The sequence below is a fragment of the Temnothorax nylanderi genome, unplaced genomic scaffold, assembly GCF_030848795.1.
Source record: "Temnothorax nylanderi isolate EJ_2023f unplaced genomic scaffold, tnyl_v1.0 TNYL_tig0014_pilon, whole genome shotgun sequence".
Lineage (NCBI taxonomy): Eukaryota > Metazoa > Arthropoda > Insecta > Hymenoptera > Formicidae > Temnothorax > Temnothorax nylanderi.
Genome location: NW_027249076.1, coordinates 1,357,854 through 1,372,001, shown reverse-complemented (window position 1 = coordinate 1,372,001; position 14,148 = coordinate 1,357,854). Strand labels below are relative to the sequence as shown.

The 14,148-nt window shown below is 40.7% G+C and overlaps 2 protein-coding genes across 2 annotated transcripts; one reads left to right on the top strand and one right to left on the bottom strand.

The window, feature by feature from the left end:
• Positions 1-11,328: 11,328 nt before the first annotated feature.
• Positions 11,329-13,042, top strand: LOC139768158 (uncharacterized). Its single transcript, XM_071698080.1, has 3 exons — positions 11,329-11,840; positions 11,952-12,017; positions 12,089-13,042. Exons 1-3 carry the CDS (start codon positions 11,460-11,462, stop codon positions 12,914-12,916), a joined length of 1,275 nt encoding a protein of 424 aa, XP_071554181.1. The 5' UTR covers positions 11,329-11,459; the 3' UTR covers positions 12,917-13,042.
• LOC139768160 (uncharacterized) lies at positions 12,921-14,143 on the bottom strand. The gene is made up of 2 exons (XM_071698083.1): positions 14,073-14,143; positions 12,921-13,823 (listed from the first exon to the last, which is right to left on the bottom strand). Exons 1-2 carry the CDS (start codon positions 14,088-14,090, stop codon positions 13,068-13,070), a joined length of 774 nt encoding a protein of 257 aa, XP_071554184.1. The 5' UTR covers positions 14,091-14,143; the 3' UTR covers positions 12,921-13,067.
• Between the last annotated feature and the right edge of the window lie 5 nt (positions 14,144-14,148).

Genomic DNA, 14,148 nt, shown 5'->3' with positions numbered 1-14,148 from the left:
CGGTCTCCTTTTCTCTCTCTCTCTCTCTCTCTTTCTCTCCCTTTCTCTTTCTCTTTACTCCGTTTATCCTATAAAAGTCAGCAGTTCTTGGAGCTCGGTTTATCTGACGAGCGGCGTGCCAGCCGACAAAGCCCGGTTGCGCCTCGGGGGCCAATAACGCGACGCCCCTGATATACAACCACGAAAGAGCGGCGCAAACCCCTTCGCCACCCCTTGCCACCGTCGCGTGGCGACTTTCCCGTGTCTGCTAAATCACGTTGTTGTCATCTCCGAAAGTGATCCACCTCCGTGACGACAGAAAAGAAAAGCGGCAATCTCCACCCGTTGGAAATATCGCAAAAAACGTTTTCGCTAAAAGACTACAAAAGATTCGCATGTTGCGTCTGTAAAATCTGTTGTAAAAATTTATAAGATATTTTGTGAAGGTACATGTCAAAGATTGGAGTATTGGTCCAATTGATTCATCTAATTAACGATCAAAGTTAGATTGTCGAAATTACGAGATGTATTTTATATGACGCAAAATTCTGACGAGAGAAAAAGAAGGAAGAGAATCCATCAATTTTATAACTTAAGCGATAATATTAGCAATTAGATTTAATTTTTGTTTGTATATTTTAATTTAAGTATTTAAATTCTTCTTTTTAATTTAATTTAATTTTAAAAATATTTTGTGTACAAATTCGTTTTATGCAGTTATATTTTATCGTGTAATATTATATGACATAGTTATAAAGCTATAATTAGATAATTAACTTCTTTATTTCCGTTTCAACACGTGCCTACGTATAATTTTTTAAGCTCTTTATTTCCTTTGACCGTCGAAATCTAAACCATACGCATTACTTATCTACGGGATCTCCTCGCTTCGTTTATCTCATAAAATTCAGTGATTCTTCGTTTCATCCGGCGACAACAATACGCGGCGTGGCCTCGGGGGCCAATAACGATGTCCTTGATACTCTGTCCTCTCTTGGAGAATCAGCGTTGAGATTCATTCCCCTTTATGTTGTTGAAAGAAAGCTCGCGTCAATTTAGGACATTATCCCATCGCGTTACCGTTGGGAATTAATTTCGCCATTTGACTACATGTCTCAATGGATCACATAATTTCGAAAATGCACATATGAACGATTAGTATATTTAACGAAACGACATGAAAAATAGTCCCATCAAAACAGTATAACTGTTTACGACAATATTCATCTATACTATTTATAGCTTAGATAACAGCTCACCCTCGTCTTATTTTTAGACTGTTTTTATATAATTGACTATTGCTTGAATACAGACTCGAGAAAAAATAAAAGCTAAGAGAAAAAAAGCAAGAATACAAGATTCTTATAAAACATATTAATTACACATGTGTATTTATGTATATGCTTCGATAATATATTTATATAATATATTTATAATACGAGCAACACCTAAATTGTATCCATTGTAAATTTATTTCTACATTTCGTATTCCTCTATCAATTTAAATTAGAACTTTTTGTTCTAAATATTGCGAGAGTACGTGGAGAACGTTAGCCAAAGCAGCAAAATCATCTCGGCGGCACGTGTTTCGACGGCGACGCGACACGACGAACGTAGATGCAGACGCACGAAGTGATCTACCTCTTAACACTTGTCGTTTCACGTCAGTTATGGACGTCGGTAATTCCCGTTGGAGTGGCGTTTGATCTTCGCGCCGGTTCGCCGAGTCCATTGTGAATTGTATCTGCTTCCTTTGCGCCTCGATTCCGCTCCACCTCCGTCGCTTTCCGCGCCGCGAGCAGCGAGCCACCTCTCTTTTGCAGATTTAATGCCGCCTATTGTAGCCCCCCCCTCCCCCCAGTGGTGCCTTGCATACCTTTCTCATCTCCTTCCTGCCTCGCGTTCCTCTTCCTTCGATCGTCGCCGTTTCGCGGAGCGCCCGTTTATTCGTCCTCCACGGATCCATGATGTAACAATTACGCCCACGAGTTATTATCCCCGAGATCGCTAGCGTTAAAAGAACACCTTCTCTTACCCTTCGCTCACGCCTACTCGATTAAGCGAATCATGAAAGCAATCTCAATGAGATTTCTATATACATATGTACGTAACAACGTTCTTTGATAGAAAAGTAATTTTTGACAGAGCGTACGAAGATAGATGATTTTATATAAGGAGATATGTGTGGATTGTTAAAGAGGGTGAAAAGCCGACATTTTACTGGAATACAAGATCAAAGAAATATCATTCTTCCCTCATTCTAAAATGTCAAAACGTTTACTTTCCCCTCCGTCCGTTTTGAGTAATGTAGGTATAATTCGCTTTTGAAAAATAATTTGTCTGTAGTGCAATGAAGTGACCTGTAGCGATACGAAATGGGAAGCGCCAAATAGGATAGAAAATGCGCGGAATTAAATAAAAGGTGCACAAATAAAAGGATGGTAATAATGACACCGGGGAGCTCTGTCTGAAAAACAGAAAATGTAGATTCGCACGCGGAACGTGAGTTCGAAGGAAACGCGCGGATAGATGCAGGGATACACATTGCAGGGATTCGACGTGGAGGAGAGATCGGATGTAACGAACGGGCGACTACGCCGCTGCTAAATAAACTGAAGCCTCCTCTCTGTACAGCAGCCCGGTGGGGACAGAAGGGTGGAGGGGAGGGGGATGGCAGGAAAGGGGGTCGCACAGGGGGGTTACTGCACACCCCGGCGTGACTGCGGGGATTTTATTAACTTCTGCACAACGGCGGCGCGCCGCACGTCTCGCTCGGAGCAGAGAGAAAACGGAGCAGACCTCGGCCCCGACACAAACAGCCAAATAAAGAGATAGTAATTATTGTGTTTGTGCCCGGTTTATTTCTTCGCTTCTGGCTCGTCCCTCGGAACGATCCCTCACCTCACCCCATTCTCCCTTCCCCCCTCTCTTCCTCTCCTCTCCTCGCCTCCTCGTGACGCCCACCTTTATCAGACCGCTGTGCCATCACCTCGCGAAACGTCGGAGTAATTCTTCCATCTTTCATCCGTTTAACTTCAGACGGGATTTGTTTCGACCGGATCCAAGGTTTGGCGTTGCCAAAATGAAAAAAAAATTTCGATGTCGCGATCGAAGAAGGACGGCGATATCGAAATCCCGCTTGAGAAAAGCTGGACTGTAAATAAATTCAACGTGGAGCCCATGCGGCCGAGAGACTCTTTCGTTTACCAAAATTACACGCCGAATCGTCGACCGTGCGAGATTAGAAGTATCGGACACCGGCGGAGCATTCGGAAGTAACGATCGAGGCCATCGGGCTTTGATCCGTTGCGTGGATCCAGCATCTCGCACGTGGCTGAACGCTCCCCATTCCCGGGGTCCACGTCGTCTCCTCTTCGCCTCTCTTCGAGGCCACCCTCCTCTCTTTCTTTCTCTTTCTCTTCCTCTCTTTCTCTTTGCCGCCGTCCCCTTCGTCACATTCACGAGGAATTCCAAATGATCGCGAAATAACTGCTCACTTATATCAATTCACCGGCTGCTCTTTATAAAGACGCATTCACGCGTGCCATCCGCGATCCTGCCCCTACGCACGTCAAGGACTCGCTCTTCTCGCTCTCCCACGCACAGTGGCGGATTACCTAACAAGGGCGTAAGGAGCTCGCCCGAAATTTCGCAAGGACTCAAAGTAACGTAACAATAATTTCGATTATTATTTCGTGAAGTTATATTGATTGTTAAAAGATAACAATATTTGACAGATTTCTTTTACTGTTGGACTTCCTAACAGTTTCTTCAATGGAAGTGTCAGAAAATTAGTTTGCACCTTGGGTTTCTAAGTGCCTTAATCCGCGACTGCCTACACCGTCACTTCTTTCTGCTCTTTTGACGGACGGTATAGAACTATAGACGGGCCTCCTCTCTTCTTTCAGCGCGTAATCCCCGAAATGATCAAGCCCTCTCGACGACCATCATCCACCCCGGCGCTTCTCCCTTCCCTTCTGTATTCGTACGATCTCTTTTCAGTCGCGTGGAGTAACAACGAATCATCCTAGTCAATTATCTTAAACGCGATGGCGTTCCCCCTATTGTCGCGCGCTAATTGTCCTTTGGAGCATGCAAAATTGCCACGATGAGCTCTATTAAATTACGATTATGACGCGGCGGACGATGTATGTCGATCGCGCGATTCGACGCTCTCGGATTCGCGAATGAAGCATCGCAATCAGTGCACAAATCTATAATAGAATTACAAACTTTTTAATAAACGAAAATGGCATATTGAAAATTGTAAGAAAAATTTGTATCGCGTTAATAAAGATTCTTTTCACATCAAAGTGGGTTTTTTTGCAAAAAGTAAAATAACTTTTTTTAGAAATTAATCAGAATATAAAATTAAATATAAATTACATAGAATTGCGTTAAAATCTTGGTCTTTAAAAAGAGGCACGCGTCTTTGAATATCAGAATACCCCGTTACTCTACGACGGAGCTGGGAATTCTATAAAATTGCTCGATACCTTTTTATAGCGGCTTAATCGGACAGGATAGAGGCAAAATCCGCAGACACCGATTACGCATTTGAGATCTGGCCAATAGAGGAAGCAGAAGGCAGAGGATCGGAGCCTCGAGGAGAGAAGATGATCGTTCTCGAAGGGATTTCTTCGGTGGGTAACGCCACGGCGCGCGGCGGCGCGCGATTCAGGAGACAATGGCCAGAAGAACGGGGAGGAAATATAATTGAGCGATTTGAGACGCCGCCTTGGGAGAGGGTAAAAATAGGCGGAGGGCAGGAAGGGAGACAGGATCCGGCCCGATAAAGTATAATTATTTTCCGATAGAGTGGAAATTATTCGGGAACGAGCCGTCGAGCTATTGACGATATTCATACTTTTATTAAACGGCTCTCTGACCGTCTCCCTCCGCTTTCTCCCTCTCGCCATTCACCCCCCCCCCCTCCACCCGGTCCTCGAATACCTTTCCGTTCCGACACTTACCTCGAGATGCAATATTACACACGGTACAAAGAACTTTGGGGCGGATATACCATTTCGATAAGCGGATAATTAGCTGATACTTGAAGTTCGTGCGTTTACGGAAGTCCTGTATAAAATACAGTACACTTATTCTCATAATGACTTATTGAATTTATGAATTTCCATATGCAGCTATATTCCACGTTTTTGTGTACGTAGCTGGTTTCAGTATTTATGGACATCAATATAAAAGCATTTTACGTCGATAATTAATGCGCGAAGGAGCGATCTAGAAACGCTTAGAATGACATATGTTATATACATTCTACGTCTTCCTAATTGGCGCGTGTTAAGAAATTGCTCGAAAAACCGTTGCAAACTTAAAGAGCGTAATTTTCGAGGTAACGGCGAAAATGGCGAAGTACAGTCCGAGTTACTCATCGGAGAGAGATTTTTCCTCAAAGCGGCCGTAATGTCTCGCGAGAATGCGCTTCTCGCATCAGTGTTGTAGTATCTTACTTTATGAAGGTAGGAGGACCCCGCCCTGCTGATGACACGTTGATAATGATACTCCGTAGCTATTCACGAGCGAGTAACATTGTTAACTTTGCAATACGGGAGAGGGGTAATCGCGAGAGGTGGGCGAGATAGGACGACGCGGACAGAGGCTGGTAGGAAGGGGGATAAAGCGGCGCGGAGAAAGCGAGATCTCACCCATTGTAAGGCAGGGGATGATAATAGGTTGACATCTGCACTCAGCAGCTCCGGTTCCAGCAGCTCGTTGGAAACGCAATTAATATTCGTAATTATGCCACATCCCCACCTACCGCCCTCAGTCGCCTCTCACCCTCCCACCTCGTCGTCCGTCTCCCCCGCCTCGACCGAGGCATGTTTCTTCTTGCTCCTTCGTTATCTTCCTCCTGTCGAAGAACGAGATTTAACGAGATAAGTTGTCATCGCGATATCTACCTTTCTTTTCCTTTCTTTTTTTGTTTTATCTGCTAAGGAAAATCCGACGACGATTTCGTCGTGAACTTTCGCGACGACGCCCGACGGTGGCCTCTTAAGGGCTCACCTTTATTGCCTGGCAATAATTAAACTAATTATGGACAAAAAATAAACAGAAAATATATCAAATAAAATAATATGTGTAAGATGCAATGTATGTCTGATTTATGTGTGTGTGTGTGTTATCAGAGAAAAAATTAATAATATCATCAAATATCTATAGTATTTATTTTCACATTTCTAGAATTAAAGTTGGTATAACAAATTGATTTTTTAGAATTGTTATTAGCTTATAATTAACTCATTATTATCATTTAATATCATTTAATTTGTAACTCTACAGGATATATAGTTCAACTTATTTACAGCGAAGAAACTTAGAGAACATATCAAGTCAATATTGTATAGAGGATAGGAATGACATAAGAGCTTCATAATATCCCGACCACGTTTATGGAAATACTGATCGTCACTCGTAATAATGGATAATGCATACGGGATTTATGTGCGGCATTGAGGTGACCCTTTATTCTACCACCCTTCTAAAAACTGTCATGTTCAGTGTACCACCTGCCGCTTGGTCTAATTGCGGACACGGGAAACAAGCGTCGAAGTGTCGAACGCTACAAATCCTGGTTTCGACTTTATAGTCGTGCGGTTTTACAGTCTTATTGCTTTACAGTCATTTGACGCATATTACTATCGTAGAAAATATGGTAAAATCGCATTATATAACTGCTATCATATTTATTCTTTTTTTTCTCTCATACAGTGAATATTTTACATTATATTATACTTTCTGTGTTATTCACAACATCCCTGTGTAACTTTCCAATGTTTACTATCTCGATCTTAATTTACAATCCCATATAATGAACTCGTTGTTGAACTCACGCGTCACTGTTAACAACGTAACGCCTTTGCGGAAAAAAGTCTCTGAGCAAAGAAAGAAGCGACGATTAGAAATGCAGACGTGTGTTTCGTTTTTGCGCTATCCAGTCTGTTGCTGCAAAATATATAATCTCGCGGCAAGTAGGAGAGAGAGAGAGAGAGAGAGAGAGAGAGAGAGAGAGAGAGAATCTCGCGGGAGAGAGAGAGAGAGAGAGAGAGAGAGAGAGAGAGAGAGACCGGGAGGGGGGGAAGGTGAAGGAACGATTCAATGGAGCGGAAATTACGCAACGGAATTTGCGACTTCTCGTCCACCGTAAGCCCCCCGCCGCTGTCCAAATAGAAAATGGATTAAGAGCATCGAGGTACAGTTTCGAAGCGGAGTCGTAGATATTATCGGTAATAGCGCAATTATGATAATGGCGGGTAATTCTGCACAAAATTCAGACAGGGAGAAAGAGAGAGATGGGAGAAAGAGCGAGAGGGAAAGGAAGCTCGCGCGGGCCGGGCGGGCGAGGGGGTGTTGCAGGTGTAGAGAGAGTGAGAGAGAGAGAGGGAGATAAACGGGCGAACTGAGACTGCTAATGAAGGAAACAGTTAGATTCAAACGGCCTCCAATAATTATCCTGCCAGCCATCCATATTATAGTCTCGACAATGCACGAAATTGTTCACACTTCCCTTAACAGTACATCTAACGCTCCGTAGTTCCTGAATGCCGGATGGAAAAGGGTGGCCTGAGAAAGGGGGACGTTACTATTCGAATTCTTACGACATGATCGTACGGTGTTATCCGTATGCACCGCGCTAGGTGCAGTTTTTAACCACTGATCGAATATCTAAAGGAACATAAATATGTACGAATGTTTAATGATAACTTTGTGTTCACGAAACGCCAACTAGGACTGGCGTATTTGAAACAGAACAACACGCCTTTCTAAATTAGCTACATGCAGTATTTTATTAATCGATATTCTGTTGTATCACATTCTGACCAAACGATTATAGCGTGTAATACTCCGTTCGAAAACTTGCGTGAAAACTTTTGATCCATGTAGAAGCGAAGAATTTTACTTTTATCTTACAATTAGCTTTCTCGAGCTTACAATGTTAAACATTAAAGGATGAAATTTAAACCAATACTTTGGGTTAAATAACATTTTGTTATATTTAACTACCATGTGTGTCGAAATTGATTATTTTAACGCAAAACAGTATTATTTTAATTTCATTGGTTTAGTTAAATTAACATTGTTTTAGTTAAATTAACGACATACTTAGTAGGAGCAGTGACGACCTATACGAATGGTTAAAAATGACTCAAGTTTAGTATAATTTGACATTGAAATACTTGTCAACCTACAAACATGACTCGATTAAGCCACGGACAGGAAAAGAAAACGCGCGAGATGGTGTGTCGCAATCGTATATCACCCACCCCGGCTTCACCATGTATTAAGCTTCAGTCACGACTGCATAACTTAGAGAATATAGTCGCACCGATGAATGCACGTCGAACGATCGTGCGGACCGGCAAATTCATGCCATTTAGGATTGAACCTCGAAGCCAGAGGCCCGGTCTCGCGGCGTTGATGTGTTGATATTAGTAGAGCTAATTTGATAGTTTAATCAATTTCCGTAAGCCGACGGGAGTTTAATAGTGATGTCATCATTTTCAACGGGGCACAATGAGGTTAATCTCGCTCGACGAGCTAATATTCGGAGAGTTAATAGAGTTTCAAATGCAGGCAGGGCCGTTATTTGCCCGCATCCGTTCGCGAGCATACACGTACGTCGAGGTATCGAGGCAACGGAAAAGGGAGAAAAAAAGGATAAACCCAGTCGTGAACGGAGGAAGAGATCTCCGTTTCGGCGATGGCAAATCGCGATGCGATCCGCGATGATTCGTCGTGATTAAATAATCACCGTCGTAAGAGGGTAGATACGGGTAAAAACGAAGGTTCTATCGACGTGCCTCCGCCAAGCAATGCATCGCACAATACAGTTCTATACCGCGCACTGCAATTTCTGCAAACGTCACAAGCGATCGCAAATGTTTGCTAAAATATACATAAACGATCAAAATATGTATGTCGATATAACTGAATCGATCTTTATCTAGAAAATCAACCGACGAAACGTCTTTCTCAATTGTTCCCTTTTAATAAACTTAATAATAATGTCTGGTAGAACTGGAAAAAAAAATGTGCATAAATTTGGGCGAAAATCGGCGCGGCAACGCGCGAGCGAGAGCGGCTATCAGAGAATCGACGGAGAGATTAAGTACGCGCGGGGGTGGAATTAAAGATTCGAGGGTATGTTTCGCAGTTTTCGTTCGAGCGGCCCTGGAATCTGGATGCGCGAATCCCCAAGCGGGCATATTAGGTGGAGGTACGCAGTTAGGCAATAACCGCTGTCAATAGAACCCGACCTCTCCTCCTCTTCCTCCTTCTCCTCCTCCTGCTCTCCTGAAGTGGCCCCCACTCGAAAATGCTACTCGCTAAATTAGGTAGGTTATATGGGTTTCGTTTCATTTGCGAGCAAACTTTAATAAACGCTAAAATTGCGTAAAAGAGCAAGGTTTTCAGACGGGCGAATCAGGGGCGGGCTGATCTCTCGTCGTTGGAGGCGGTACCTGCAAATACGGCCAACTGCTAAAAAACCACATTATTACATTCTATTAAATGGTAAATATGAGCAGACAGAGACAATTTTGGAAAATTACGAGGCAGTGTACTCGAGAAAGAAAAGGGAGAATGAAAAGACACCTCTCTGTCACACAAAGGAAGACTATCGAAATAGTAATTTATCGTATAAGCGCAATATAATATTCAACTTAACAAGCATAATTAATTGATGACTAAAAGAAAAAAGACTATTGAGTTAATAGGGTTTTACGAAGGTCTCTGTTATTTGTATATGTATCTCCCTCACTTACTTTATATATAGTTTATTTTAATATTACGCGTCTCTCTCTGTGCATCATTTATATACTTATAAAAAAGACATTGAATTTAATTTTACATATTTCTGTTAGCAAAATTAATATTTGATATCATATTTGTATTAAAATATAATTTATATTTTCCAAAATTCTGCAGTGTAGAGATATAATGCCTTTTAAAAATCTCATTTCTTCACTACGCCTGCAATTTGCATTGCTTTGCATTTGTCATCTTCTTAGATTTTGTCGAAAAATAATTTTATAGAGGTATAATTATCTTTATTTATTGTATTTTTTTATTTAAAATAGAAAATAAGCTTTCACTGCTTTTGCTCCATTTATATCAAATATATAAGTTTTATTCTTATTTTTATTCTTTTTAGATTAAATGATATCTTGATTCCACTTTATTTCTTCAAATATTTATAGAACTGTCTTTAACTGTCATAAAAAAATGTGTGTGTATATATATATATATATATATATATATATATATATAATATGTATAAATGTATGTCCACAGTGTGTTGAGCTTAGATCCGTGGATTTTCTAGTTCGAAATTGTGAGGATTAATCATCCTTGCAGAATTCGTCTAACGCATCCCTTTTTATTCAAAGAGATAAATTACAACAAACGCTAGAGAAACGCGCTTATATATTGCCATATAAGTTTAACATTAGGACGCATATTACATCTTTTGAAGCTTATAGATGTAACAACTATTATCAAAAGGATAAGAAACTTACAGATACTTTATGGTTCGTTTATTGCGCCAATGAATGCTAATTCTGCTGTCATCTAGTCTTCGAGTTTGTAAAATACATTTCAAATATGACCGCGGATATCCGATTATCTAACTATTCAGTCATCGGTTACTCAGAACGCTGTATTATTGACTGCTCCGATTAGCAGTCGATAATTATGTCTATGTATCTGATGTATGTATATATACTTAATAATCTTTAATTTACTAATGTGTCCATTAATTTGTACCAATGTAGATTAGCTTTAATCCCGGTTTAACTTTTTATCTTCTAGTTCTAGGAATTAGAATAAAAAAAATAAAATCTAAGTTAAACCGAGATTAAAGTTAGTCTGCATTGATGAAAATGGACATAATTGAGTAAAAAATACCGAATATCCAATATCTATCTTAAAACGGCACTTATCATTATTTAAAAAAAGAAGAGAAAAAATCGAAGACAACTCTACTCCGAAATGTTTTCCGAAATGTATCCGAAACAATCAAAGAGTTTGCGTTGAATAATTGATTGATAACTCTATTCAAAAGAAATTATTAACTCTATAGTGTTTATTTGGCAAAATTTATCTTCGTTTTTATATAATAAAGAAATTAAGTATCAACGGAAAGTATCGAGATTTTATTCTACTCGAGATAATAAGATTTTGAAAAAAAAAAGAAAAATTATTTATATCTGATAATTTATTATTATATTATTTAATAATTGCAGTATTATTTATGAACTGTGATAAAAATGGGAAAAATTTTAGATACAGAGCTACGAAGTGTGTAGAATGAGGTCGCTGGACGCGAAAACTCTCTCTCTGCTGGCTTTCAATGGCACCGATCTGAAAATCTGTCAGAGCATCCGAGCATCGTCCAGTGTGATGGTTATGTCACGCTTGAATGTCCAGAATCCGAGTGTAAAACGTATTCCTGATCGAAAATGAGCCTCGTGGCGTACGACAGCAGCGACGAGGGCTCCGAAAACGAGGAGAACGAGCCCGCGGAGCCGATCGCCGCGGATCCGAACGATGCGGATAACGACGCGACCGAGGCCGTAACCGTGCAAATAAGCTCGAAATTGTCCTTACCTGCTCCGAGAGTAACTTTGCAAGATACAAACGACGAGGAGGAAGAGAAGAAAGAGAGCGACGGTAACTTCCAGCAATTTCTCGACACGCTGCCGAAGCCCAGAGATCCCACTTTCACGGGCAAGGTCGAAGAGGTGGAGGATGATATTCTGTTGAAGAAGGAAACGAAAGGTCAAGTCCCAAAGCCAGCAAAGAAACAGACAGTGAGGATATCAGTGCCTTCTTTATCGGAGGTATGCGTATATAAAAAATTAATAATAAAAATTAATAATTAAAAAGAAATGTAAATTTAGGTCTTTAATTTTATCGAACATTCTGTATTAATCTCTGTCATATGTTATCAGTTTAAGGATCTTGAGGAGGAGGAGGAGGACGAGGAGAAGCCAGCCAAGATCGTACAACCGTCACTGGTAAATTTAGAAAATTTTCTCTGAATAAATATACCAAGCAGATATAACTCATGAATTATTGATCCTTGTAGAAAGGCTGTGGACTCTTCGCTTTATTGGTAGCACCAAAAGGGGAGACGACAAGCAAGAAGACTCTAGTACCTCAGGCTGTTAAGAAAGCAGCGGTGAAAGCAAATGTACAACAGTCAAAAACGAAATCCAGTACAAGTCAAAATGATTCTAAAGTAAAAAGGCAAACTTCGGATAAATCGCATAATGAATTGAGCTCTGACGAAGAAGATGCGATAGATTTCTTTGGGCTAGCTACAAATGAAGATGCGCCAGGCAGTTCCGCAACAGGATTATTAGACTCGGAACTGTCTTCAGATCTTGTACATAGGCCAGATGCTGAAGCTTCGTTCGTGGAAGATCACAGCTCTACCTCGACGAATGGGCAAGCGAGCAATTCGAGCAAAACGTTAACAAGCAACATTATGAATTTACCTAAGGAAGAGATTTTACTGAAGAACCAAGCAGAGGTTGGCCCGAAGCTGCCCGTTCCTGAACAAGAATACAATGTCGACGTAGAGGGCAACGTTGCCTTTGACGAGAAGGCGATCGAGTATCTGTGTGGACGACGAGGTATAAAACGCAAGGAAATCGACGAAGCGGATATAATCGAGATAAACGGGGAAGACATAAAACCAGATGAAAGAGAATGGCTGGTAAAGGCACTAACGGAGGAAACTGTACACAGGCCGGTGTCTATGCAAGGCGGTGGGGTGAACTCTCAATCCAAGAAGAAACATCAGATAACTTATCTGGCGCATCAAGCTAAGGCCATGGAACTGGAACTCAAGAATCAATGGTCTCAGAATAGAATGGCACGGAAACAAACAAAATCAAAATACGGTTTCTAAAAGCTATGATTTGTACAAGATTCTTTTTAATGCGTGCACATGTAATCTTTTAGTTTTAAGGTAAATTAATGTGATATATGTATGAAGAATATTACAAATATTGAAATATATTGAGATTCCAAGGAGTTTGAGATGTCGTTGAAACTCGAGCTTACTGAGTCTTTTCCAAAAACATCTGTTCCAAGTTCTCGTACTCTTTCCTCTTGCTTTCCACCAGCAATTTAGCCTGCAGCAAATTGGGCGGTAAATCGCCATATTGAGCGAGCGATTGGTTGAGATCTACCAATCTGCTCGTCTTCTCCAGATACAATTTATATTTATTCAATATTTTTTCCGAATAGTGTTCGTCGACTTGCATGTCACTTAAATCCGCCTCCAGTTTCTCCACAGCTTGCTGGTACTCCTTCAATTTTGTAGATAGAAAAACCTTGTTGCAATAGATATTATCCTTATCTTCCATGATGTCAGTAGTGTTCTTAAGGGAATCCACCTCACCTTGAAGATGATCGAGCTTTGCCTGTAACCTTGTGCAATTTCTAAACAAATTATCATACTTGATGGACATTTGCTTCTCCTCTCGTTGCCGCCTCTTCTCCTCTATGATCTTCCGTTCTCTAACAACTAGCAGCGCTGTCTCATCAAATTCGAATAGCTTCTCAGCTTTCAGGATTGAAGATACTTTCTCTAAACCTTCCCTTATGTCATTGGGGAGGGACTTGACATCAAGATTCAATTTGGTCAATAAGGTCACTATCTCCTTTGTATACGCGACGTTCTCCTCTGTTGTCTCCGAGATGGCCTTTCGCAAGTGGCGAAGCAAGACTTCCTCCGCTGATACATCTCCCTCGTGGCACTTCGCAGCACCAGTTGCAGTACAAACTGAATCATTGTGTGAAAGCGATGCTACCTATTTTCAATTGATTACTGATTAACGTCTATCTTACAAGATTTATTCTTAAAATCATTAACAGTAAAGTTATTTCTTTAATAATTATTCACAATATAACTGATAGCATTATATTACTCTCAAGATTTCTCCTTAATAACCATTAATGAAATTACATCTTTAATAATTATTCATAATAAAGCAAATAACGTTATATTGCTCTGCACGCATAAATATAAGTTTTTTGACATTCTTGAGGAAAAAACCCACCTTACTGATGTCGTCCATCCCATCGATTGTTTTGATCTAACCGTCACTGTCAAATAACTTGTTGAATGGCGCGTGC

Excerpts from the sequence above, each read along its gene's own strand:
- LOC139768158 (XM_071698080.1), top strand. The coding sequence starts at position 11,460 with ATGAGCCTCGTGGCGTACGACAGCAGCGACGAGGGCTCCGAAAACGAG. Across the intron at positions 11,841-11,951 it reads CAGTGCCTTCTTTATCGGAG|TTTAAGGATCTTGAGGAGGA; the intron begins GTATGCGTATAT and ends ATATGTTATCAG. Across the intron at positions 12,018-12,088 it reads AGATCGTACAACCGTCACTG|AAAGGCTGTGGACTCTTCGC; the intron begins GTAAATTTAGAA and ends TGATCCTTGTAG.